General features: G+C 40.4%; 1 protein-coding gene across 1 annotated transcript; it reads left to right on the plus strand.

Annotated features, from left to right (window-relative positions):
* Positions 1 to 1,931: 1,931 nt before the first annotated feature.
* CNGA1 (cyclic nucleotide gated channel subunit alpha 1) lies at positions 1,932 to 25,643 on the plus strand. Its single transcript, XM_033959007.1, has 8 exons — positions 1,932 to 2,055; positions 3,501 to 3,563; positions 3,595 to 3,606; positions 3,843 to 3,878; positions 3,983 to 4,120; positions 11,787 to 11,894; positions 16,710 to 16,816; positions 24,232 to 25,643. Coding segments are annotated over exons 1-8 (1,878 nt in total). The 5' UTR covers positions 1,932 to 2,053.
* Positions 25,644 to 26,552: the final 909 nt, after the last annotated feature.

Genomic DNA, 26,552 nt, shown 5'->3' on the forward strand with positions numbered 1-26,552 from the left:
AGCCACTGTACAGTTCAAACGAGAGATCTGTGAAACATGTAAGCAGCAAAAGGAAGAGGTCCCAGCAGCAGAGCCATGCTGCATTTCTCTTTCAACACCCCCCTCCCCCTTTCCAAGCTTGTCACCTTGGACAATCATCTGTCTTGCCCACTCTGGTCTATGGCCCTGGCCAGTGCTCCTAAAGCTGGTTGGAATCAGAAATCCTCCTCCTGTTGCTTGCAAGTTGAGGGACTAGCCTTTTCTTGTGTGCAGGATTTATAAATATTTTTGGAAACCTTAGATAGGTTTATGGAAGGATCTATCTAAAATGATCATCTTTATCATTATACTTACACAGAAGCAATAGCAGACAGATGGATAAAGTGGTACACACAATAGAAAGCAACCAAGGAAAGAATAATAGACAGGAGAAAACTCTCAGAAAAGACATACAAGAACAGAAATATGTATGGTTAAGAGACATAGGAGCAGAAACAGAAGGAAAGGCACAGTAGGATTTTTGACTTCTCTCATATGTTATATTTACAAACTAGTATTTTAACCCGTTACATTAACGGGTGCTAGAATATATGTCTGTCTGTCTGTCTTTATTTCCGTCTCTCTCTCTCTCTGTCCTACTGTCTTTTTCTGTCTGTCTCTCTCCCTGGCCCCCTTTGTCTGTCTTTCTGTGTCTCTCCCTGTCCCTGTGTCTTTCTTCTTTTCTTTCTGTCTCCCTTCCTCCCCCTGGTGGTAGAATATATGTCTGTCTTTGTTTCTGTTTCTCTCCATACCCCTGTCTTTTTCTTTCTGTCTCTCTCCCTCCCTGGCCCCCTTTGTCTGCCTGTCTTTCTATCTCTCTCCCTGCCCCTGTCCCTGTGTCTTTCTTCCTATCTCCTTCCCTACTTCCCTGTCCAGCAGCCGCAGCATTCCCTCTCCCTCTATTTATCGCGAGAGGAGCCTGCACGGATCTAACAGCCCGAGCCCCCAGCAGTGTAACTTCCCGGCGGCTCTTCTCACGATCGCCGCCTTGTCCGATGCAGGAGCGGCTCTTGAGAGGAGCCGCTGCAGCGTCTTTGAGAAGTTGAAAAAAACTTTGGCCCGTCTCCGTGCTCGGCCGCGGCAGGCTACAGTTGCCGCGGCCTGCAGCCGCCGACAACCGCCGTGGCCGACAGCCGCCTTTCCGTATTTTTTTTTTTAGTTGAAAGATGCGGCGGTGGCTCCTCTCATGATCCCCACCTGCGTCAAAAGTCCGACACAGGCGGGGATCGTGAGAGGAGCCACCGCTGCATCTTTCAAAGAACCGTAAGCCGCACATGCGCACTTCCTATGGGTCGCTACAGCTCATGGAAAACGGACCCACGCGATGGGAGTGCGCATGTGCGGCCTAGCGTTTTATTATATTAGATAAGAAATAAGGAATCACATTTGCTTCTTGGCTGATGAAAACAAAAGGTCTAGACTTGTAATTTACATAATGCTGGGACATGCATCAGAACTCTTTGCCATATTATACATCTGTGAAACAGGGTTTGCTATTGGGTCCTTGATTGACCCAGCCAATATTTTACTCTGTTTCGCATCAGCAACCAGGAAGGTTTTAGAGGGAGCAAGGTTTCTAGCGTGGGGAGCCGCACTGAATGACCCGCGCTGCTCCCGACGCTCATAGGAACTCAATGAGTGTCGGCAGCAGTACGAGCCATTCAGTGCGGCTCCATGCGCTAGAAACTGCTATTGCAGTTTCATAAAAGGAGGTCTTAGTTTAACCTCAGACCAAAAATTTGTTCTGCCCACACCTGGAGTTTTTTAAAATCTGATTCCCTAGGTAGCCATGAGCTAATTCTGATTAGCTTAAAACATTCTCTTTCTTTTTCCAAATATAAAGCAAACACAATTTTAACTATTTGTTTTTACTCTTTGTAGACTAGGCCAATTTTTGGTTGCATTGAAAGACTGGGAGAAGAAGACATTAGATGATGGTTCAGTATCCCCAGATTCTTTCTTGGAAAGAATTCAAGGTCCACGGAATAGTTATAAAAACAAACCAGCACCCAATGAGGACAAATCAGATGAAGAGATGTGAGTTGTAGACATATGCAGCTCTGTGCAAATAAAATCTAGTCCTGCCCATTTTTATTCCGTGCATGTGTTTTCCATCTGTTTTCATGACTGCCTTTAAGTTATACAACATAAAGCATAATACTGTACAAACTCATCATATTTTAATTTTAAACATATTTTTATGTTAACAAAACACAACACAGAAGGTAAATGCATTCATGCTAAAGCAACAGAGTTTGCAATGCAAATTAGTAGTTAGTATATGAATCCTTAAAAGACAGACACCTTATTTGATTCCCATAGCTGTATTTCCTACTGTCTGACATTGATGAAGTGCCTTGTCCTCCACTTGTATTACCAAGACTGCAAAGGAAAAACAAATATAAGGCCTAACAATGACTTTGTTTCTCAAGAAAGCTAATTGTGTACCAGTGGTACCAAACCATTCCTTGGGCTCTTCTATTCATTCTAGTTTTCTGGGTATCCCTAATTAATATACTCAACATTTGCACAAATCAGCTGGTTCTTGAAAATAATAATGCAGTTACAAGCCTAAATTTGTATAGGATGTCTAGCTCAGAAAACCATATTTTTAGATCTGTGGGGACAAAACTGTAACAACATTTTATAAAAGGCTCATTAAAGGTGGAACCTTTTGTAACATATTTAAATGAACAAGGAAAAAATATGCAAATTTGGTATGATGCACATGAAAATAATCCATTTTGCAACAAAAAAATGCATCACAACAAAAAGTGGAATCATTCCAAGGTTTTATTCCTGGAATTAATACCGTACTATATTCATATATAGAAAGCAATTTTGTTACTTACATGTGTAAATGATGGATTTTTGCAAAATTTCATGTGCAAAAGAAGCTAATAAAGGAGTCTAGCTCTAAAACTCAATTTTTGCTTTTGTATTTTAGAGTAGTTTTTAACCCTTGAGAAATTAAGCACAATTCCCCCTACCCTCCTCCAAGCTCTTCTCCAAAGCTGCCAACATGTGATATGACACATTGTCAGCTGATGTGTGATATGACACAGGTATAAATGCTGATAGGGAAATTTTCCCACATATATACGTATTGCCAGTATAAAATACATGTATATACTTTGAAGGACTACCTAAGATATGCCCATAACATGCCATCTTGAAATCTGTCTGCTTCTGTCATGGTGGCTTTTTAAAAGTCACTTCTATATGTATATAGATTTACACATGAAAATCAGCTTTTTGACACTTCTAAGTGGTTCACAGACCTTCCAAAATCACCTCCTGTATCTCATTCATGTTGGCTAAGGATATCCTGGTTAAGTGAAGGGACAAGAACTTTGTACAGTATAATCCAAAATTCTAAAGATTGGTAAGACTTTAGAGGCAAACTGCCCCTTACAAGGTGCATGTCTATTTACCATTACAATAAGCAAATCATATATTGATTCTATTTTGGTGTTTCATAGGGACCAGTATCTACCTGGTGCCTTGGCAGTTCACAATGTTAACAACAGCAGTAATAAAGATGAGTAAGTACTTTATACTGTACTTTCAATATAGTGAAAAGGAGGAGTCATTAGTGAAATGTGCAATACTTGGAAGTTGGCTGCTTAAGTTACAAAAACGGCTGTACAAGAAGGTTAATATATTGTGTCAATAGATTAACACACATTGACATTGAAACCAGTCAATGATAATCAAGCTTTCATTTAAAATGAAAAGTTATTTATCACATTAGTGTTATTGAATCAGAAGCTCAGATTAGAAGCTGTGTGTGTGAGGTGACAATTGTACCCTTTCTTTCTTAGAGAAGAGAAAAAGAGAAAGAGAAAAGAGAAAAGGGGGTAAGGAAGGAAAAGCTATTACATTTTAGATTAGCTCTTCTCTTGGTAAATTTATGCTCCACAGCTTTAGAGGACCAGATTCCTAACATCAATCCCTTTTTCAGCAAGTCTGACCACAAAAAGGAAAAGATAAAGGACAAGCAAAAGAAAAAGGACAAAAAGGATCCAGATAAAGATAAGAACGAGGAGAAAATCAAGGCAAAAGAAAAGAAAAAAAGCGGTGAAAAAAATAAGAAAGAGGAGTAAGTGTCTTGTATTAAGGAACTAGATAAGACAGGGGTGGGCAACCTGCAGTCCCTGAGACCATGGGAGGTATATATAGAAAATATCATTAGCCAGAGTTTTAGCGATCTTAAATACTGTTTTTCTGCAAATATTTTCAGAATAGCCAATCTAGTAGTTTGTTTCCATTTTTTTAGTTAAATTTTTACTTATTAATTTACTTACCACAGCTGGTTTATGGAGATCTGTGCATTTTCAGTTTCGACATTACATAATGTGGCCCACTAGGGTAGTACCGACACTCATACGGCCCTCCTGTGTATAAAGGTTGCCCTCCCCTGAGTTATACAAAAGTCAAGTAGCTGTAAGATAACTCTGGATGTATGATTTTGGAGGAACCAGCAATATAATTGGTGGAATGGTACAGGCCTCTTGTCAGTTACCTTTATTTAAAACACCAATACCTTCCATGGAGGAATTTATTGGCAAGGAACTTCTTAGTATACTACGCTAGAAGCAAAGCATCAGTACCACATATACTGCAAATGAGCTAGTCTCTGTGTGCTTCACAGTGTTATATGTTAGTACTGAGCTTCCATATGAGCAGCAGTCTGAGGATTCATATGACTCTATTCAAAAATGCATTGAAACTTGATTTGCATAATCATTAACCATGCACTATCACAACTACTTTTATGCTTTATCTTTCCATATATAATCCATTTTTATCCTTGCATTTATCTACTCTGTTACTACAAACTCATTGAAATTTACATGCAAATATTATGCATTAAATATTAAAGGTGCATCAAATCACAGCAGTGGTGAAACGGGCATTTTAGTCCTGGGCAAGAAGACATTTAGATAGATTTATGAGACATTGAAAAAGACAGTTTTTGTGCTTCAATTAGTCCCCTGATATTCAAAGCGATTTAAATGGGCAGGAGAGGCTCCAGCCCATTTAAAATGCTTTTCGTTGCCCAACTGCCAATATTCAGCGGCCCTTAACTGGGCAATGCTGCTGAATACTTGCTCTGACCACCCATTAAAAAATGGGCAGGTCAGATGCAGTAAAGGGGGTGGCACTGGGGAGGATCCAGCAGTTATTTGTTGGCAATATTCAGTGCCTGCACCCACACAGCTAAGTGGGATAATTTAGGACAGGCTGCAGCAGCCATTTTCATTCAGGCAACCACAAGGGATGGGAGTGAATTGGCTTTGCTTCTGCCCCATTATCCCTACTGGACCACCATGGATATGAGATAGGCTCAGGGCCTTATCTAGACTAAGGGGGGATTGAGGTTTGGAGAGAAGATTATGACTATAATAGGCAGGGGGTAGGGGGAAGGAAAGAAGAGTGTCTGCATTGGGGATGGGAGAGGAATTTTAGAGGCAAAAAAAAGTTATGTGGGTCCCAACCAATGCTGGTGCCTGGACAAAACCTGGCATTATCTGGGGCTAATTCTGCATGCAGTTGTCTGCTTTAAAAAAAAAAAAAAAAAGTACAGTGTCTGCTGCAGGCTGAATGCTATCCCCAAGGTGCCCAAAATCTGTGTGTCTAGATAAATTTGGTTATAGAATAAATCCTAATGTTGGCACCTACGTGTGTAACTTACAATATTCTATAAGTTTAGCACCCAAGTGTGTGATTTGACCATGCCCCACCACATGCACACCCCTATTGCACTTAGACACTAAAGCACTTAGACGCTAACTTATAGAATAGCGTCTAAGTGCAGTTAAGCATCTAACTGTTGTTTCACCCCCATTTGGGCACCTAAAGTTAGATATTTAATTACAAAATAGGTGCATATTTGTATAATAGTGTTTAGGTAGAATAGATAGTGGCATAACATATTAAATGATGGCAGATAAAGACCTGAATGGTCCATCCAATCTGTCCAATAGTTACATGCATTATAAATTCATGAATAATTGTCTTAAATTTCTGGGCCATAGACCAAAGAAGTCTGTCCAGAATACTGGCATATACATATGTATGTATACAAATGTGTGTATATGCTGGTGTTCTGTAAAGTTATGTGCCTATGGTATATATAAATATTAGCATCTAGGGCCAAATTCTATAAATTGTGCTCAAATATGCAATTCTGTAAAGGGCACCCATCCTTTATAGAATCACACTTAGTGCCAATTCCTGCACCCTAACAGTAAGTGCCAGATTTTTATCTGTTGAAAAATGGTATAAATGCTGGTGCCCAGGTTGGATGCAATGAAATGAGCCAGTATTCTGTAACAATGTGCACAATTTCTCAGAATGCTTCTGCCATGCCCATGACATGCTGTAGGATTTGGGCACCCAAAGTTATAGAATAATGCTCAGTCAGATGCACATGCAAATTCTAATTGCTGCCAATAAACTTCAATAATTGGTTGTTAGTATCCAACTATTGATAGTCAATGGCTTGTTAAGCAATTAAGTTGCATCTTGGCAGCATGCCCAACTTTGGGCGCCATATATAGAATCTGGGGCTAGTTTATAGAAATGTTCTCATGCTTTTTTTTTTTTTAATACACTAGATTACTTTTCATGTAGCAATGATTTTAGGACATACAAAGCCTGTGCTAATTGGGAAATAATGCATTGAACTAATCATAGCATATTTACTATGTGAAACATATACTAATGAGCTCTATACAGAATTAATTTCAATACAGCATACTGTGTTGAAGTTTAGCACAATTTATTTCTCCCCTGATAATGCTGAATTTTACTTTACCTCCGTATTTAAAATGCTTGACTTTCTATGATCTTTAGAAGACAATAAGAAATGAAAACCAAAGACTAGAGATTTCTAAATTGGAGACACTTGGAGATAAGAATCCTAATTTATAAGCCCACGATCCAAACCATTATGATGCCCAGTTTCACAAGGACCTCTTGCAATTTTTCACAATCCTCTTGCGATTTAACAACTTTGTGTCATCAGTAAATTTAATTATCTCACTAGTTATTCCCATCTCTAGATCATTGATAAATATGTTAAAAAGCAGTGGTCCCAGTACAGACCCCTGGGGAACCTCACTATTTACAAAAATCACAAAAGCCCCCTCCAAAATAATTGCAAATCTTTTTTTTAGGAAGACTGTTCTAATGTGGCTTATTGTGTACTATGTTGGAGTTCATGGACCACAAAAAATTTGCTTAAGTACATTTGTTTAAGAAGGGGGTCCATGAACTTCACCACAGTGCATAATCCATATTAGAACAGTTTTCCTCAAAGAAAGATTTGTAATTGTTTTGGAGGGGGCTTTTGTGGTTTTCGTGACTATTTTTGTGCCCCCAGGTTTGTGAGATTGGTGGTTTGTCATTAAGAAATTAGAACCCCAATTATTTACCCTTCTCCATTGAGAATATTGACCATTTAAACCTACTCTCTGTTTTTTGTCTTTCAACCAGTTCTTAATTCATAATAGAACATTACCTCCTATCCCATGATTCTCTGATTTCCTCAGAAGTATATCATAAGATACTTTGTTAAATGCCTTTTAAAAATCCAAATACACGATATCAACCGGCTCACCTTTATCCAATGTTCATTCACCCCTTCACAGAAATGCAGCAGATTGGTGAGGCAAGATTTCCCTTGACTAAATCTATGTTGACTTTCTCACATTAATCTATGCTTATGTATATGATCTGTCATTTTGTTCTTTATAATAGTCTCTACATTTTGTCAGACTCACTGGTCTATAATTTTCCAGATCACCTCTGGAACCCTTTTTTAAATACCATTTCTAGCACCGGTAACTCCCCCACATCTTCCTCGGTGAAGACCGAAGCAAAGAATTCATTTAATCTCTACACTATGGCCTTGTCTTCCATGAGATCCCCTTTAATCTCAGTCATCTAGCGACCCAACTGATTCTCTTCCTGGCTTCTTGCTTTTAATACACCTAAAAAAGCTTTTACTATGTGTTTTTGCTTCCAGGACAAACTTTTTTTCAAAGTCTCTTTGTTTTCCTTGCATTTGACTTGACATTCCTTGTATTATTTACAATTATTTGTAGTCAGATCCTTTTTCCACTTTCTGAAGGATTCTCTTTTAGCTCTAATAGCTTCTTCACCTCACTCATTAACCACGCTGGTTGCTGTTTGGTCTTCCTTCCTCCTTTTTAAACACATGGAACATATCTAGTCTGGGCTTCCAGGATGGTATTTTTGAATAACATCCACACCTGATGTAAATATCTGAACTTTGCAAATGCCCCTCTAAGTTTCTTTTTTGCCATTCTTATCAAGTTATAATAATCTCCTTTTTAAAAGTTAAATGCTGTTGTATTGGATTTCCTGTATGAATTTATTCCAGGGATTATATCAAATCTGATCATGTAATGATCATTGTTATCAAGTGGCCCCAGCACCATTACCTCCTGCACCAATTCATGTGCTCCACTAAGAACTGTTTAGAATTTCTTTGCTTCTTGTCAATTCCTGAACCAGCTGCTCTATAAAGCAGTCCTTGATTTTATCAAAGAATTTTATCTCCCTAGCATGCTCTGACCTAGTCAATATCAGGATAGTTGAAATCACCCATTGTTATTGTGTTACCCAATTTGTTAGCCCCCCTAATTTCTGATATTTCAGCATCTGTCTGTTCATCCTGACTGATTGACCCCCCCCTTCCTGCTGAAAACCCTCCTTGGCACTATACAGATCTTCCCTGAGCATTTCTCCTCTCCTCCTTAGCACACACTCTACGGTTAACAACCTCCAAACACCATAAACTCCCCAAGGAACACTTCTTGTAGCACAGAACATTCAAGCATCTTCTTTTAGCAGAGAACCCCCATTAGCGCCCCCCCCCCCCTTTGTGGAACAGAGCTATCCCAAGCAACCTCCCCCAGCAGTGAAGACCTCAACATTTGGGCAAGAGCCCAACACATTACAGCCCCCCCCCCCCCCAGTAAACTCCTATCCAGTTAAAGCCATTCAAATTACCTAGCAAGCCCACCTCACTTCCTGCCCCACTGCCTGGGTATGCTGGGGATCCCTGTGTCTAATGGGATGGGACTGATGCTCTTATATGAAAATCTAAGTCCTAATAGTAATACCATGATATTTCCACTAAAGGTCTCAGTGGACATATTCCTTCTGATATTCAACTAGCAGCGTGTTAGTATTTTTTTAAAATGCTGACCATCACCAGCTAAATTAGGTGTCAATATTCAGTGCCAGGCCATGTCCAGGCCTTGTACTAAATATTGGGAGCTAAATGTAGGCAAGCTGGGTGCACTCTCTAGTTGAGTGCCACTGAATATCCTCACTTAGGCAGTGGGAAGTATTTAAGTGGGCAAGAGAGTCTCCTACCTGCTTAAATCACTTTGAATATTGGACCCTATGAATGTCCAGAGTCTAACCCTCCTTTTACACAACCACACAAGATGTTTTTAGCACTGGCTGGCACACTGAATGTTCTTTGCTGCTCCGACGCTCATAGGAACTCTATGACCAGTGAAGCAGCGCAGATCATTCAACATGCCAGCCAGTGCTAAAAACATCTTGCGTGATTTTGTAAAAGAGGGGTTACAAAGGAGCGATTAATCTCTCCAACCCCACTAAAAACCAGGAATCCCTAATAAAAACCCAGGAAGTGGGTTGGGATTGTGAAGCATGCTGGAAGGAAATTGTCTGAGGATCCTGGAGAGTTTCATTTGGGGGGTGGGGGAGGGGGAAGAAGAGCTGCCATGTGTCAGGATCTTGTGTACACGTGGGGACCTCCTCGGCTGGGGTTATTTGGAGGAGGGAATATGTGTTGTGCCATAGGGGCTGTTAGTTGTGGGATGTGCTCAGAAAAAATCACTATGGCATGAGACATGAATTATGTGAGGATGATCTAATATGGCTATTTTTTATTTTTGTATTTAGTTATATGAAGAATTGTCACTGTCTGGCACTGCCTTAAAGAGAGAAATTTTGAAACCAGTATGAGTATAAATTACCTGGGTAATTAGGACCTGCATGGAATCCTTTTCACTAATGTGCTTTAAGCCCTAAACCAAGCTTAGTGCACTGAAAAAGGCTTATCGTGGGATGCACCAAAGAACCTTGTGATAATTTCCTTGTTTGTGCATGGTACTTGTATGCAACCAGGTTTTAAAAAAATATTATTTGAGAGGGTTTATCATAGACAGAAATTGGGTATAGAAGTGCTAGCCAGCTAGTGCCTTCACATTACCGTGCACTAACTAGTTAATATAGGTTGGTAAGTGTTCCCGCATTAATTTATAATTGTTGCACACTAATGACCTGCAAATAAAAAATGGAACAATACCTATTTTACTGCTGTGGTACAAATGGTCTTGGCACGGGGGATCTCCTATGTTAGGATGTGGTACACCCTGATTTTGCTATGGCTTAGTAAAAGGATCCTAAGTTCTACAGAGTATGCATGGAAAACACCCCCCCTCCCCCGAACAAACAAAAGAGAAATGCAATCTCTAGAATTACTTTTACTCCACTGATATATTCTCACTCCTTTTTTTTTAATACAGGTGAGTTTTCATGCTTTCATACTTTCGTATACAGTAATAATCACAACAAAGTATTATGTGTGTAAGAATGCACTTCCCTGCTTGAAAGGCATTGATTATTGCCTCTGTCTTTGTATACGAGGGGGTGCTGAAAAGTTCTCAGCCCAACCATTAAGAGATTGACGTGGATATGGTTCAATCAATGATCTGAAACAACGTCAAAACATAGAATTTTGTTTCTGCAAATTGGCAAAATAACACTCAGAATTTAGGAAGTTGGTTAGTTAGACTGAGAACTTTTTAGTACCCCTTCATATGTTATCACAAAGGGCTCATTTTACTAAGCTGTGCTAAAAAGTGGCTTTAGTGCACTCTTATGTGGGTCTTTTCCATGTGCTAAAGTCAGTTATAGCACATCCAGAAAATGGCTGATTTTCCATTTCCTGAATGAATGGTCACGTGTTAATTTTGCAATTAGTCTGTGAACACTTACTGACATTTATTTTATAGGTGGTAAGGGCTCATGAGCTAATCCTGTGGTAATGCAGATGCGCTAACTGATTAGCGCAGAAACACCCTATTCTTTGCCCCCACAGACTTACCACCTCTGTATAAAATAGCACACAGCTTGCAAAATTAGTGCTGGATGCCTCAGTGCATCCCACGATAAGCCCTTTTAAGCTGCAGTAAGCATTCACTACGGTTTACCATAGTCTAATCTAGTGTATTGTGAACTGTGTGCCACGGCACACCAGTGTGCCTCCTGAGATTTCTGGTGTGCCGTGACACACTGGCGAGGAGGAGAGTCGTTCACACCGGCTGCCTGCCTAAAGGATGTCAGCAGGTGTGGATGACTCTCCTCCTCACTGGCGTCTCTCCTCTTCTCCCTGCATCTCCTGGATCCCTGTAACTGCGGGGTCACGGCAAGATTGGCTTCTGCGCATACATTGACGCAATGATATCACACATGCGTGTGACATCATTGTGTCGACTCCCGGGTGCCTTCTGGCCGGGGCACTGCATTTAGTGTGCCGCCGGCCAGCAAAGTTTGCAGTACACTAGTCTAATAAAAGGAGTACAATGTGATTTGTGTAGAGAAAAAAGGTATGAAAACATGATCATTTAGATTTGTTGATTTCTCTTGCTATTATTTGCCTTTAAAGTTTAATTTTTTTCCCTGGTGGTGTCTAGGAAGAAGAAAGATATTTTTGTCATTGATCCAGCAGGGAACCTGTATTATAACTGGCTGTTTTGTATCACTGTGCCTGTCATGTACAACTGGACTATGATCATAGCAAGGTGAAACAAATTCAGTATTGCAATCTTTTCAGTCATCTACAGTAACTGTCTCTGAAGACCTTTCTTGAGTTAAACACAAAATTCAGTTTGGATGATATTCATTGATATTTGCCACCCTGTGCGCTTGGCTTATGTGCTGGAAGATTGTTAAGCCAAACAATTCCAAGGGAGACCTTTTACTAAGTTGTGTTATTATATGGGTTTAGTGTGTCTTATGCGGGATTTTCCCACACACTAAACCCATATCTAGCGCAGTCTATAAAATAGGCATTTATCAATTTGTTGAATGTGCTAACATTAGCACGTGGCCATTTAAAATAATTAATGCGGAAGCATTTAAGCCCAGATTCTTTAAAAGATAGCTACAGTTAGGCACCTTGATTGGCACACCTAGCCAATCTAGGCACCTAACTTAATTTTTAAATTTTGGCTTTATTGGCGCTGACAATTGAAAGCACCATTAAAAAACAATTTTACAAAATGATTTTTTAAAAAATTTGTTAGTAGGCACCTAACTTGGTAGATGCCTATCACTTTGATGTAGGTATCTACAACCAAGGCGCCTACTGGCAAGTAGGCATGATTAGGAACAGATTCGGGGTGAAGTGTGGGCATGGATTGAGTTAGGCACACTCATTTAGGCCAAGATAACCCTGGCCTAAATGGTACCTAGCAGTTGATTGACAAATGGCGCCTAGGAGTTAGACGCCGTTTATAGAATCAGGGCCTTACTGCCTTCTAATTAGGAGATGCTAAGGGCTCCTTCATTATAGATGTGCTAACCAGTCAACATGACAATAATGTCAGTGTGCTATCTGAATAGCACTTCTACACTCATTCTCTGCCTCAACAGGTCCCTTCCAAAAAATAAAACATAAAAACAAAGAAAATATAAATACTGCATACTTAGCACGTGCAGATGGTAAAACTAATGCAAGGCCATTTTTCCTGCATTAAGTATGCGTTATTGTTTAATGCAGCTTAGAAAAAGGGCCCCTAGGAACAGTGGTCCCACTATGCAACAGATGAAGGGGAAGATGAAACAATAAACAGATATAAGAGTAGATTTTTTAAAAAAACCAGTTAAATATCATACTGATCATCATAAGACCTGGCATGTTTTGGACACATGCCTGTATCAGAGGTACTATTCTCCTGATTCATTAACTCAATTTTGGTCTTACTCATTTTTTTCTTCACCTTGGATTTGGGACACTTTGATACTAAGATTTCCTCCTGTCCAGGGTTGTACATTATAAACATCAACTTAATCTAACTTTTACATTCATTGCTATTTCTATTGTGAATGATCTTTCTTTATCTCTTTGGACAGAATTGGGTTATTTTTGTTTTCGTAAGAGATTGAAGACTTTTTTATTTGATAAGTTTCTTTAATTTTTCTGTTGATTAGTAAATTTTACATACATTGTATACTAGAATTCTTTTATCATTATTGTAAGTTCCACATTGTTACTGTGAGTTATCTTATTGTAAATCTATTGAACCATAGCTGTGTGAAGGAGTAAGGGGTTCTCCCTCACTAAGGCTGCAATTATACTACTGGGCAGTTGGGGATGCTAGCCCAAAAAGGGGTGAATTACTTGTCTCAGAACTTATTATACTTATTATACTTCTTTGAGAGGGTAAAAAGCCAGGTGGATAAAGGGGAATCCATAGACATCATTTACCTTGACTTCCAAAAAGCCTTCGACAAGGTACCACATGAAAGACTGCTAAGGAAGCTATGGAACCACGGGGTGCAAGGGGTGGTCCATCGATGGATCAAAAACTGGCTGGCGGACAGGAAACAGAGGGTTGGAGTAAAGGGCCATTACTCAGATTGGAAATGGTCCACGAGCGGAGTTCCACAAGGGTCGGTGCTGGACCGCTTCTGTTTTAATATATTTATTAACGATCTGGAGGCGGGAACAAAATGTGAGGTTATTAAATTTGCGGATGACCACTAAACTATACAGCAGGGGCAAAACCATGGAGAACTGCGAAGACCTCCAAAAAGATCTGACAACGCTGGAAGAGTGGGCCAAAAAGTGGCAGATGAGCTTCAACATAGGGAAATGCAAGGTCATGCATGTAGGGAAAAAGAACCCGATGTTCACTTACAAGATGGGGGGAATCACCGCTAGGGGTGAGCAACCTTGAAAGAGACCTGGGAGTGATGGTAGACACAACATTGAAGGCGTTGGCGCAGTGCGCCACAGCCTCAAAGAAAGCGAACAGAATGTTGGGTATCATTAAGAAAGGTATCACGACCAGGACGAAGGAAGTCATCCTGCCACTATATCATGCATTGGTGCGCCCACACCTGGAGTACTGTGTCCAGTACTGGTCGCCGTACCTCAAGAAGGACATGGCGGTACTTGAGAGAGTCCAGAGAAGAGCAATTAAGCTAATAAAGGGTATGGGGGACCTCTCATACACTGACAGACTGAAAAAGCTGGGGCTTTTCTCGCTGGAAAAGCGACAACTCAGAGGAGACATGATAGAAACCTTCAAGATCATGAAGGGCACAGAAAAAGTAGACAGGGACAGATTTTTCAAATTATGGGGAACCACAAGTACAAGGGGGCACTCAGAGAAATTGAGAGGGGAAAGGTTTAGAACAAATTGCCAGGAAGTTCTTTTTCACCCAGGGGAGTGGTGGATACATGGAACGCGCTACCGGAGGATGTGATAGGCAGAAGCACGCTACAGGGCTTCAAGGAGGGGTCTGGACAGGTACCTGGAGGACAAAGGGATTGAGGGGTACAGATAAGAGTAGAGGTAAGGTTAGAGGGATAGGATTAGAGGTAATTTGTAAAATTAGACAGAGACCACTGTTCAGGCAGTGGGCCTGATGGGCCGCCACGAGAGCGGACCGCTGGGCGAGATGGACCTCTGGTCTGACTCAGCGGAGGCAACTTCTTATGTTCTTATGAGCCACAAGAAGGGAAGTAATGCAACCCCTGCCGAGTCAGAGGGGTGGGACTCAGGCAGAGAGGAGGATATATGCCCTAGCCTGGAGTGATTCCAGAGAGGTCCCTAAAGAGCGTGATCCCTGAGGAAGAGACTTCCTTGAGTGGAGAACTCTCAGAAACTTTCCTAGCTGTAGGTTGGAACAGAGCCCTGGGAAGAACAAGAGTAAGAGAGAGACTGTCAAGGTGAGACAGTACTGAGTGGATTGCTGGTTGTGTGGCTAAGGTAAATAACCTTATGCTGAATAAATTGTATGGAATAGCATCTTGGAGCATGACAAAGCCTGAATACCATAATAGCTGGACTTGGTAAAGCACATGATTATACGAGCCTCAGTCTGTAGAAATATTGATGTCCTTGTGTTGAATTAAGAGTTTACTTTGAACCCTGAGCCTATGAAGAAACAAGACTCAGAACTGTACACAAATAAAAGCTTTTGTTGCACTTTCTAAAATAGTTATACTGTGAAAATTTCACAGATTTCCAGGAAAACCCAGACTGAACTCTGACTCAAGCTTGTATAAGTATGATATATAAATTGTGGATTAGATTAGATATGTCAAAATATATAGCTGATGTACCACAGAATAAGACAAATCCATGATATGAGGTAAAATATTGTAAGGAAGAAATATAAGAACACAGTGACCATCCAATAAAAAGCAAGATAAAACTAGAACAAAGAATCTAAAAAAATAAACAACAACCCTTAAAAGCCACTAAAAAGCAAAGCTGCCTAGTCCCTCAACAAGTAGAGAATGGCATTCTCTCATTAGGAAGTTTGGGCCAGATTCTATAAGGTGCTGATTTGAGTGCCTACTTTAATTGCCCAAACCACCTTAATAGCTTCAATTATGAGCTTTAACAAGTAGTGTGCAATTAAAAGTTAATTAAAAGAAAAGGAACTGCAAAACTAAACAGAAAAGATAAACATCATTCATGGTATATTGGTGGGGATGGGCGGACCCGATAAGCCTAAGGCATGATTGGTCCAGGCCTTAGGAGCCTAGGCCAATCAGACCTTAGGCTTATTGGGGATGGGCCGGAAAGGTGGCCTGCTGGCTGTCCATCAGTAGCAAGACTCGACTGGTGGGCCAACGATTAAAGGTTAAATGGGGGGTGAGGTTGGGGTGGGGACCATGGGGGGGCATCCTCTGGACACCCTCCTGCCGGCGATCATTGGGGGGGGGGGGGACAGGCGGCTGCAGCAGGGATGATCCATTTTCCTGGCCTACATTGTAAGCATCTCCCGCTCTACTAGGGTGATTGCGTAGGGCCCGCTAAGGCTACCGCTTAGCCTTAGGTGAGCTTAGGTGGTTCGTGTGGGCCTCCCCTAGGCTCCCAGAAGCACCTTCAATTAGGTGGCCTTCCTGGGGAGCATTTTTTTTTTTTTAACGTGCGTACTCGATTGGCTGATTAGACAGCTGTAGGACGCCTAACAGGCTGCCTAAAATCGGGACGCATCTGTGCAAAATAGGTGTCAGTAGGGACTCATGCAGTAAGTTTGTTTAATGGCCGCCCGCCAATGGCAAGATCAGTGTGTGGCCAATAATTAGGAATTATGGGAAAGTTGGTCATTTTCCAGCCATAGCACAAATGGCCTTAGCGCGGCAGGAATGCCTACATGTAAGCAGCAAATTAAGGCCACTTTGCTATGACATTAGTAAAAGGACTTTTATATCCTTAAAATATAAATACATCCATAAATAAAAAACATTAGTAGTTTAGACCCAAGATTCGAACCACTCCACTCTCACTAAGCAAAAATATAGTAGTGGAACTCTGCTCTCAGTTTCTCTTGAATTTTATTTTAAATGTAATATTAGTTTCCTTTCTATGCAGGGCCTGCTTTGATGACCTTCAGCAAGACTACATAAAAACGTGGTTTGTTTTTGATTACATATCAGACATAATTTATATTGCTGATATGTATGTACGTACAAGGACAGGTAAATATATAGTACTTAGATATGGTTATGTTTTATTTTGTTCATGCTTTGAATTTACAGCATCCAAAAACACACACTATTAATATACTATAAACAAGATTTGTAACAGGGCATACTGGAGACACACAGGAAGTATTTTTATAAAGTAATTTTCATATCTATAAGCCATACAGTACTCCCCTGAAATTTGTGGGGGTTCCTTTCCAGGAACCCCTGGGATCATTGATAAACCATGAATACAGTTAAAAGGCAGGAGAGGGCAGCTGGGGCGCCGGCGGATGCAAAATCACTCGCGGTATGCTCCAACCGCCTCTTCCTGTTACTAAAGTCGTGCTACACCTATCAGGAGCTGCTTTGACACAGGAAGAGGCGGTCGGAGAATACCGCAAATTAGTGAGTAAGCGAACCGCAAATTTGCGGGGGAACACTGTATATGTGCATACAATGCCTCTTATAAAATTAACCCATGTGCAAAATTTGTGTTTGATGAGCTTCATAGTTCCAGGGGCTAAATTACCCCCAGCCCACACACACACTCGCTAATAAAACTGTCAGACACATACACAAGGCTCCATGAGTCCTAATTTAGCATGGAACTTGCCATGCAGTTGAATTAGGAATCTCTCACCAGCCCCAGGTGCTGCAAGCCTTTTTATTTGTTACTACAAAATTCTTATCAGTAACACATGTGCATTTCTTTAGGTCATTTGGGAAAAAAATCCCCAAATAAGGAATATCACATGATTTACAGAAAATGCAATGGCCTAAATTTTGTTTCTCCTTTTAACAAAATTTTTCTGTGCAGGCTCATAAAACTAGCAGGGGATTTATGGCCTGTCGTACAACCACAACTTGCTGTAGCTGTGAACAGACTCTTGTTTTACAGTGAAAATGTATATAATACTTTTGACTAAAAATGGCTACATTTATATCTTAATTTCAAATCCCTAATAAACACAGGCACTATCAGATAATACCTATCAAAATGTAACAGATTGCCCCCTACCTCTATTACTACCTTTCTGACAGTCCCCCCTTTGATTCTACAAAGAATCACTAAAAGGCAGCTCATCCCAAAAAATTAAGAGGGTGCTGGGACCTAGGGGGCTCGCGGTCAGAAGAGGCAGAAATGGAAAAATGGAATGCCATGTAGATAGGGAGAGAATTCAGAGCACATTTACAACAACAAGTAAAAATACAAGAAGAACACCTAATAAGAGCTTGTTGGACGTCCTACTTATAGGTTCTTCATAGTCCTGCCCAAAACATGCCCCCTTGCTATATGGATGAACTGCTGTGTGAAATGTTCAAATAATCCATAATCAGAATTTGGATGCTTTTAGCAGAAGGACTTTTTTTACAGGCATTTTGAGAGATCTATCTGCTTTGAAAAATGAGCACTTTAGAGTTGAAAGCTTGCCTTGGAAAATTTAATTACTGGTACAGTTAATTAAGGGCTCCTTTTACAAAGTCGTGTTAGGCCTTATTATTGCTGGCAACAGCGGTATTAGCTCCAACACTCATAGAATTCCTATGAGCATCGGAGCTAATACTGCCAAGGGCGGCGATAAAAAAAAGCCTAATGCAGCTTTGTAAAAGTGTGTGTATGTGTGTGTGTGTTGGGGGCGGGGGTAAGGAAGCGAGAGATTTAACTGCATAAAGCCATATGTTAAGGTGTGCAGCTTTGTTTGATTTGGGAGGATTTTTTGTATTTTATGGGAAAAATGTTAAAAGTTCACTCTTTTGGAAACAGCATACATTGTTCCAAAATAATGCTCAGTTTTTCAAAAATGCGCACTCTTTCTGAAAGAGTGTGCTATTTTCATGAATCCTTGGCACTCTTTTTCCAAGTGCACACTTTTGAAAGACCGTGTTTGTCTTTTTTCCTGTTGTATTCATTTGAAAATAACACACAACAAAGTGAATGTTGTTGAAATTTCCCAATGTTGATTCAAGCGAATACACATCCCTAGTCCTAGTTTATATAAGAAAACCTATCAGTAGGATTGGTGGGACTAAGGGCTCCTTTTACTAAGCTGTGATAGCGGTTTTAGTGCGCGCTTAGCACGCGCTGAATTGCTGTGTGCGCTAGACCTTAACACCAGCATTGAGCTGATGTTAGTTCTAGCCGTGTAATGCGGGTTTAGCGCGCGCTAAAATCCTGTGTGCGCTAAAAATGCTATCGCAGCATTAGTAAAAAGGAGCCCTAAGTCAGACCCTTAATTTGCACAAAGTCAAGAGTCCTGTAGAGGCCGATTAAATTTCAGTTTTGGCTTCGTCTTCAGTGCTGAAACAATCTGCAAATCTAGATTTGGCCTTATTCAGTTTTGGCAAAAATACCGGTCCAAAAATGGGCTACATAATCCACCGGCTCCCGGCTCCCCTGACAGAAAGCTGGCCCTCTGCCTCTCCTTTCCCCACCAAAAGTTGCTGCCATCCCACTACTTACACACTATACTGCAGCAGTGTTGAGTAAAATCATTTTGACAAAGATTTAAAATAAAAATCACTAAGTACAAAATATATTTGAAATTAAAATCGGTAGCTAGTTGTGATTTCAAATCAAAAATTGGCAGAGCAAGGTACCACTGTTAAAGTCATGAGACAGAATTATAGACTGATATATCCATATGATAAGCATTGATATGTGAGTGAATTAAATATTGAACTAAGGCCAGTACTGGGCAGACTTGCACGGTCTGCATCTGTAGAGGGCCGTTTGGTGGAGGATGGGCTGGAGAGGGCTTCAGTGGCTGGGAGGATTTAGATAGGATGGAGTAGGTTTTAACGACGATTTCGGCAGTTGGAACCCAAGCACAGTACCAGGTAGAGCTTTGGATTCTTGCCCAGAAATAGCTAAGAAGAAAAAATTAAAAAAAATTTAAATTGAATCAGGTTGGGCAGACTGGATGGACCATTCAGGTCTTTATCTGCCGTCATCTACTATGTTACTATGTTATTACAAGTCCATATATGGCAAGAATTAATATACAAATAGGGTTTATGGACTTTGATAGCCTAGGCTCAAGTTTAGACCTTGCTGGTGTTATTGATCATCATAGTCATATATCCATGAATCCTAAAATTAAACCAATATCCATCAGCAAATATTTTTGGTTTTATAACCAAAATAGAAACAAAATCATTTAAATATGTGATTACAAATCTAAAACCAAAATCAGGGTAAGAGTAATTTCAATAAAAATAAAAATTCATACAATATAATTTTAAATTGTCATTTCAATATACTTGATTTGAAGCCATCATACCCATCAAGTTTCAAGTTTAATAAGGATTTGATTGATCGCTTAATCAGAATTCTAAGCGATGTACATATCAGTAAAATTACAAAATTTAGGGAACAATACAACAAATGACAAAAACTAAGTCTTGCAAGACTAATTATAAACTAACATTACAAACCCATTAAAACACAAGGAGAGGTAGGGAAAGGAAATACAAATTGTTTGATAGTAAGTAAGACATTCAAGGAAAAAACAAAAGGAAAGGAAAGATCACTATACTTCAGAGAAGCTATAAAGTGCTATTAAAATAAGGCCACTAGACTGGCTTACTAATTATCAAATGCATCCTTAAAAAGAAAGCTTTTTAATTTGCTCTTAAATCTATCCAAGTTGCGTTCTCCCCTTAAATATATAGGGAGTGAGTTCCATGTTTAAGGGTTGTGACAAAAAAAAATGAATTGCTGCCGTGTATTAATAATTTTAAGTGAGGGAATCATCAGTAAATGTTGCTCATTCGATCTCAAAAATTTATTTGAGGTGTAGGGAATCAGTAGTTTATAAATAAAAGCAGGAGTTTTATAAAGTAATGATTTGAGTGTAAGCAAACTTCATTTATATGTTATCCGGTGAGATACTGGAAGCCAACGCGCTTTCTTAAGGAGAGGTGTCACATGATCAAACTTCCTGGCTTTCGATATAAGTTTAATAGAAGCATTTTGAATAATCTGTAAACATTTGATTTCATTTTGAGCTATTCCCTTAAATAGGGCATTGCAATAATCAATTTTAGAAATCACCAAGGAATGGATTAGAATGTTAAGTGATTTTGGACATAGAAATTGTGAAACTGAGCGAATTTTGACGAAAGTCTGAAAAAGGTTGATTTAATAATGCTACTGATGTGGTCTGGTAGGTTAATTTATAATAAAAAAATAACCCCCCATCACTGCTCTGCATTTAAAATGACTGCTGGAGCCTTCTGTAGCAGCCCCACTGAACTAGCCATGGGAGACTGTGGCAGTCATTTTGAGACTGGAAGTAGCAAGGGCAGGAATAATTCCAGTTGCTCATGATCATGCTGACTCCAGTCTAAAAATGGCTGTTGCATCTTCCCACAGCAGTATCACAAGGCAGTTGCAGGAAGTCACAGCATTCATTTTGACTGCGGAGTCAGCACTGGCAGGAGCAACTAGGTATTAGTCCTACCCTGAGAAGGCCACAAGACCATTAGGACTTCTAAGGTAGGCCTGGGGAGGGTCCCTACAGGTGGTGGAGGGTTCTAGTGGTAGGCTTTCAGTGGGGAGGGGGCCAGCATTTTTTCAGGAGACCAAGGGGACATGCAGCCTCTTTGGGTTGGGATTTAGCTTCAGCCAACAAAGTGTAGCAGATTAATTACAAATTCAGTTTCACCCAAAACCCTGGTTTCAGTCACCCTCTAGATTCCTGACATAGCCCTAAAACTACAATAAGTCCTGAATGTTGTCCAGATTTTTGGAGACAAGTCTTCCAAAGAAAATGGTAAGTCCTGAACTAATAATTACAGCAATCGCATGTTTATATTAAACCTTTTCTAAACTTAGCTCCAAGCACTGCAATGCAGTGGTTCTTAAACTTGGTCCTAGAGGCACTCCAGCCAGTCAGGTTTTCAGGATCCACAATGAATATTCATGAGAGATTTGTATTCATTGTGGATATCCTGAAAACCTGACTGGCTGGGGCGCCTCCAAGACCAGGTTTGTTATTTAAACATGATTTGAAGACAAACTTAAAGGAAAAAGTGGTGACATTGCCATGTCACTTCTTGACAAAAAAGAACTATCAAAATTAGCCCCTTGAAAGTACATGGGCTTATGAGCTGACAGCATTGAGTGTACTGAGAACTACAATTGCTTCCAGCCTTTAAGAGGTAGGTGTGATGGGTCACTATCAATTAAGCATTTGGGACAAAGGGGAAGGTATATGTTTAGAGGATGAACTCCAACTGCTTCTTCCTCAGATGGAACCTCTACAGTTATGATGAGAGGCTTTTAAAAGATAAGGCAGGATTTGTCTTCTGACCCTTTTTCACAAAGTTTAGGGTACTGACTAATGGATGTGTGTGGTATGGATGGGGGAGGGGTGTTATATGTATAGGAGTTTGTGCTCTAAGGTAGTTTGGAGGGTGCTTTCAGCACCATCCTTCATCAAATATGTTAATTTCTGTTTCTGTGTTAGGGAAAGGGAAAAATGTGGGTGTGCTGAAAGCAGATATGTGTATGAGATTGAGATGTATGTGCACAGGATGTATATGAGGGTATGTGTTAGGGGGTTTATGGGGGAGGTAGGAGTGTACGTGTGTGTGCGCGCTTTGGAATGTGGGAGAAGTGATTTTAAAGATTCCTATTTATGCCATGCTTCATCAGTTGTGCCAGTGATTGTCTCAGTACGGGATGGGTGTGTGGATGTACTGTATAGTGTGTATTTGTGCATGTGAGAATTTCAGTTATTTTACCTTTCTCTGTTTCTATGTACTAAAATGTTCAAAAGGGTGAGGGGAGAGCTCTTAGAATGGAGGGCTGATAACGTTCTGCAGTTTCTAACAGTTTAATAAATAGTGAAAGTATGGGGATGGAACTGTGCATATCAACCAGTGATAAAATGAACAAACAAATATGTATTGATTACAGAGTTGATAAAACAGTGTTCATCAAGTATTGAGTCCAATTCTAGTTGCAGACCTGGTACAGTCCGTGTTTTGGCATCAAAGCCTGCCTCAGGGGTACAAAGAACATCTAAAAGTCAAACATAGCTAAATACTGATAAAACCATATACAAAAACTTTGAAGCCATAGATACTTGAAAAAATAATTGTAGCCAGAGATATTTGAGAAAATAAAAATGCTCTGTTTATGCTTCTGCCGTGAATACCATGCATACACGTATACATTTAAATACTGAGTTATTTGTAGAAGAAATGACTAACCCCCTCTTCTACTAAACCGTGCTAGCGTTTTTAGCGCGGGGAGCCTCGATGAATGGCCTGTGCTGCTCTTGACGTTCATAGGGAATAAATGAGCGTCGGGAGCAGCATGGGTCATTCAGTATGGCTCCCCACGCTAAAACCGCTAGCGTGGTTTAGTAGAAGAGAAAATATATATATATATATATATATATGTATATATATATATATATATATATATAATATATATATATAGGTATATATATATAATTTTTCTGGAATTTGATATCATTCAAAACCTACCCAGCTGGTGGCAGCCTTATGCTATCTGATATGAAAACAATATACAGAGAAAACAGCCAAAGCTGTGAATAGTGTAAGCAAGAGATTAAAAAAGGCTTGAAAACCCATATCAAATTCTAGAAAAATTAAATGTGGTATATATATATATATATATATATATATATATATATATATTATATATATATATATATATATATATATATATAGTCTTATTTGTATTTATCTCTGGCTATGATGTTTTTGTATATGGTTTTATCAGTATTTATCTATGTTTGACTTTTAGATGTTCTTTGTACCCGAGGCAGGCTTTGATGCTGAAACATGGACTATGTTGGGTTTGTGATTAGAATTGGACTCAATACTTGATGGAAGACTGTTTTATCAACTCTGTAATCAATAAATACTTATTTATTCATTTTATCTCTGGTTGATATGCACAGTTCCATCCCCACTCTTTTACTATTTGTTAGTTCCACATATTCCCCCCTCTTGTTCTTTGTTGTTTCTAACAGTTTGCCACAGAAAACTATCAATTTCTCCTGGAAAAGTCCAGACTAACAATTGTAACTGGACACATTCTTGATTACATGTACTGCAATGCTACTGGAAATGTCCAGTCCTCTAACTTGTAATCCGCTTAGAACCGCAAGGCACAAGCGGAATAGAAATCACTAATGTAATGTAATGTAAACATTGGAGATATTTTTAGAAGCTTGGGGGCGGGGAGGAAGTTAGCAACATGGGCTACTGTTAGATTATTTTACCACTGGTGTCATTTTATGCAATGAAACCTGGGTTATCAGTAAAATAATGTCTTAATGGTAGTCCACATTAATAATTTCCTTCTTAAGTTCTCTGTTTGAAACTAATATAAGAAAATAGCATGGTAAGCCAAAAACCTCTTCATGATTGTATATGCTCTTTTTAAGGTTATCTGGAGCAAGGTTTGCTGGTCAAAGAGGAAACTAAACTTAGAGAGAAATATATGAAATCTCTGCAATTTAAGCTAGATATCATGTCTGTCATACCAACTGATATAATGTACCTTCAACTAGGACTGAACTATCCAGAATTAAGGCTAAACAAATTACTCAGAGTATCTCGGATGTTTGAGTTCTTTCAGCGCACAGAGACAAGGACAAACTACCCAAATGTTTTTAGAATCTCTAACCTTGTCATGTACATTGTGATTATCATTCATTGGAATGCTTGTGTGTACTATTCAATTTCAAAAGCCATTGGTTTTGGGACAGACACATGGGTTTATCCCAATATCTCCCATCCTGAATTTTCCCGGTTGGCAAGAAAATATGTGTATAGTCTTTACTGGTCAACATTGACCTTGACTACGATTGGTGAAACCCCTCCACCTGTGGAAGATTCTGAGTACTTCTTTGTAGTTGCTGACTTCTTGGTTGGAGTACTGATTTTTGCTACCATTGTTGGTAACGTTGGTTCCATGATCTCAAACATGAATGCAGCACGGGCTCAATTTCAGGGAAGAATTGATGCTATCAAGCAGTATATGCACTTTCGAAAAGTAAGCAAAGACTTAGAAAAAAGAGTCATTAAGTGGTTTGACTACTTGTGGACAAACAAAAAGGCAGTTGATGAAAGGGAAGTCTTGAAGTATCTTCCAGACAAGCTAAGGGCAGAAATTGCTATCAACGTTCACTTAGATACATTAAAGAAAGTTCGAATTTTTGCAGACTGTGAAGCTGGACTCTTGATTGAGCTAGTCTTGAAATTGCAGCCACAAGTTTACAGCCCAGGAGATTATATCTGCCGCAAAGGTGACATTGGGCGAGAAATGTACATTATTAAAGAAGGAAAACTTGCTGTGGTGGCCGATGATGGAATTACACAATTTGTGGTTCTAAGTGATGGCAGTTACTTTGGAGAAATAAGTATTCTTAACATTAAAGGGAGCAAAGCAGGTAATCGAAGGACTGCCAATATTAAAAGCATTGGTTATTCAGATCTCTTTTGTCTATCTAAAGATGATCTTATGGAAGCATTGACTGAGTATCCAGATGCCAAGGCAATGCTGGAGGAAAAAGGTAAGCAAATCTTGATGAAGGATGGACTACTGGATTTAGATATTACAAATGCTGGCAGTGATCCAAAAGATATGGAGGAAAAGGTTGTTAAAATGGAAGGACTAGTTGACAACTTACAAACAAAATTTGCCAGACTTCTAGCTGAGTATGATTCAGCACAGCAGAAACTGAAGCAGCGAATAACAAAACTTGAGAAAATACTGAAACCAAGCACAGGAATTGAATTCACAGATTTAGCAGAAATTGATGCAAGTAAAGATGATGCTAGACCACCTACATAAAAAAGTACTGTGTTTGGAATTCATCCCTGGAAATAAATTAACCCCCCATTTTACTAAGCCATGGTAGAGGTTTCTACTGCAGCCTGGAGTGCTAGATGCTCTGGCACTCAAAAAATTTCCATAAGCTTCAGAACAGCGTTGGAGCATTTAGGCCCGGATTCTGTATAGGACGTCAATCCCGGGCGTCCTATACAGAATCGGGCCTACACCCGCCCAAAGTTAACCCGATTCTGTAACCAACGTCCATGTTGCAGGCGCCGGTTACAGAATCGGGTTTAACATGCCCAACATCACTCTCCGGACCCCCCCAACGGTCCCCCCGAAGATTGCTGGCAGGAGGGTGCCCAACTCCTCCAGCCGGACCCCCCAATACCCCCCCTAAGATCACCGGCAGGAGGGTGCCCAACCCCTCCTGCCAACCCAAAGGCCCTCCCGACGATCGCGGCAGGAGGGTACCAAACCACTCCTGCCGATCTCCCAACGGCTCTCCCGACGATCGTGGCAGGAGGGTGCCCAACCCCTCCTGCCGGACCCCCCCAGCGAACACCCCCATCCCAGAACCTCCCCTTGACCTTACCAGCAAGTTGGACCGGACGGCTCCTCGCACGTCCGGCCAGCAGGCCCGCCTCCGTCCAAATGAGGTGGGCCCGCCCCTACCCTGCCCATCCCACAGGATTCTAGAGCCTGATTGGTCCAAGCGTCTAAGGCCCCTCCTATAGCAGGAGGGGCCTTAGGCACCTGGACCAATCAGGTCCTAGGATCCTGTGGGTTTGGGCAGGGTAAGGACGGGCCCGCCTCATTTGGACAGAGGCGGGCCTGGTGGCCGGACGTACGAGGAGCCGTCCGGTCCAACTTGCTGGTAAGGTCAAGGGGGCGGGGGGGGGGGTTCCGGGATGGTAGTGTTCGCTG

This window comes from Geotrypetes seraphini, chromosome 1 (genome assembly GCF_902459505.1).
Source record: "Geotrypetes seraphini chromosome 1, aGeoSer1.1, whole genome shotgun sequence".
Lineage (NCBI taxonomy): Eukaryota > Metazoa > Chordata > Amphibia > Gymnophiona > Dermophiidae > Geotrypetes > Geotrypetes seraphini.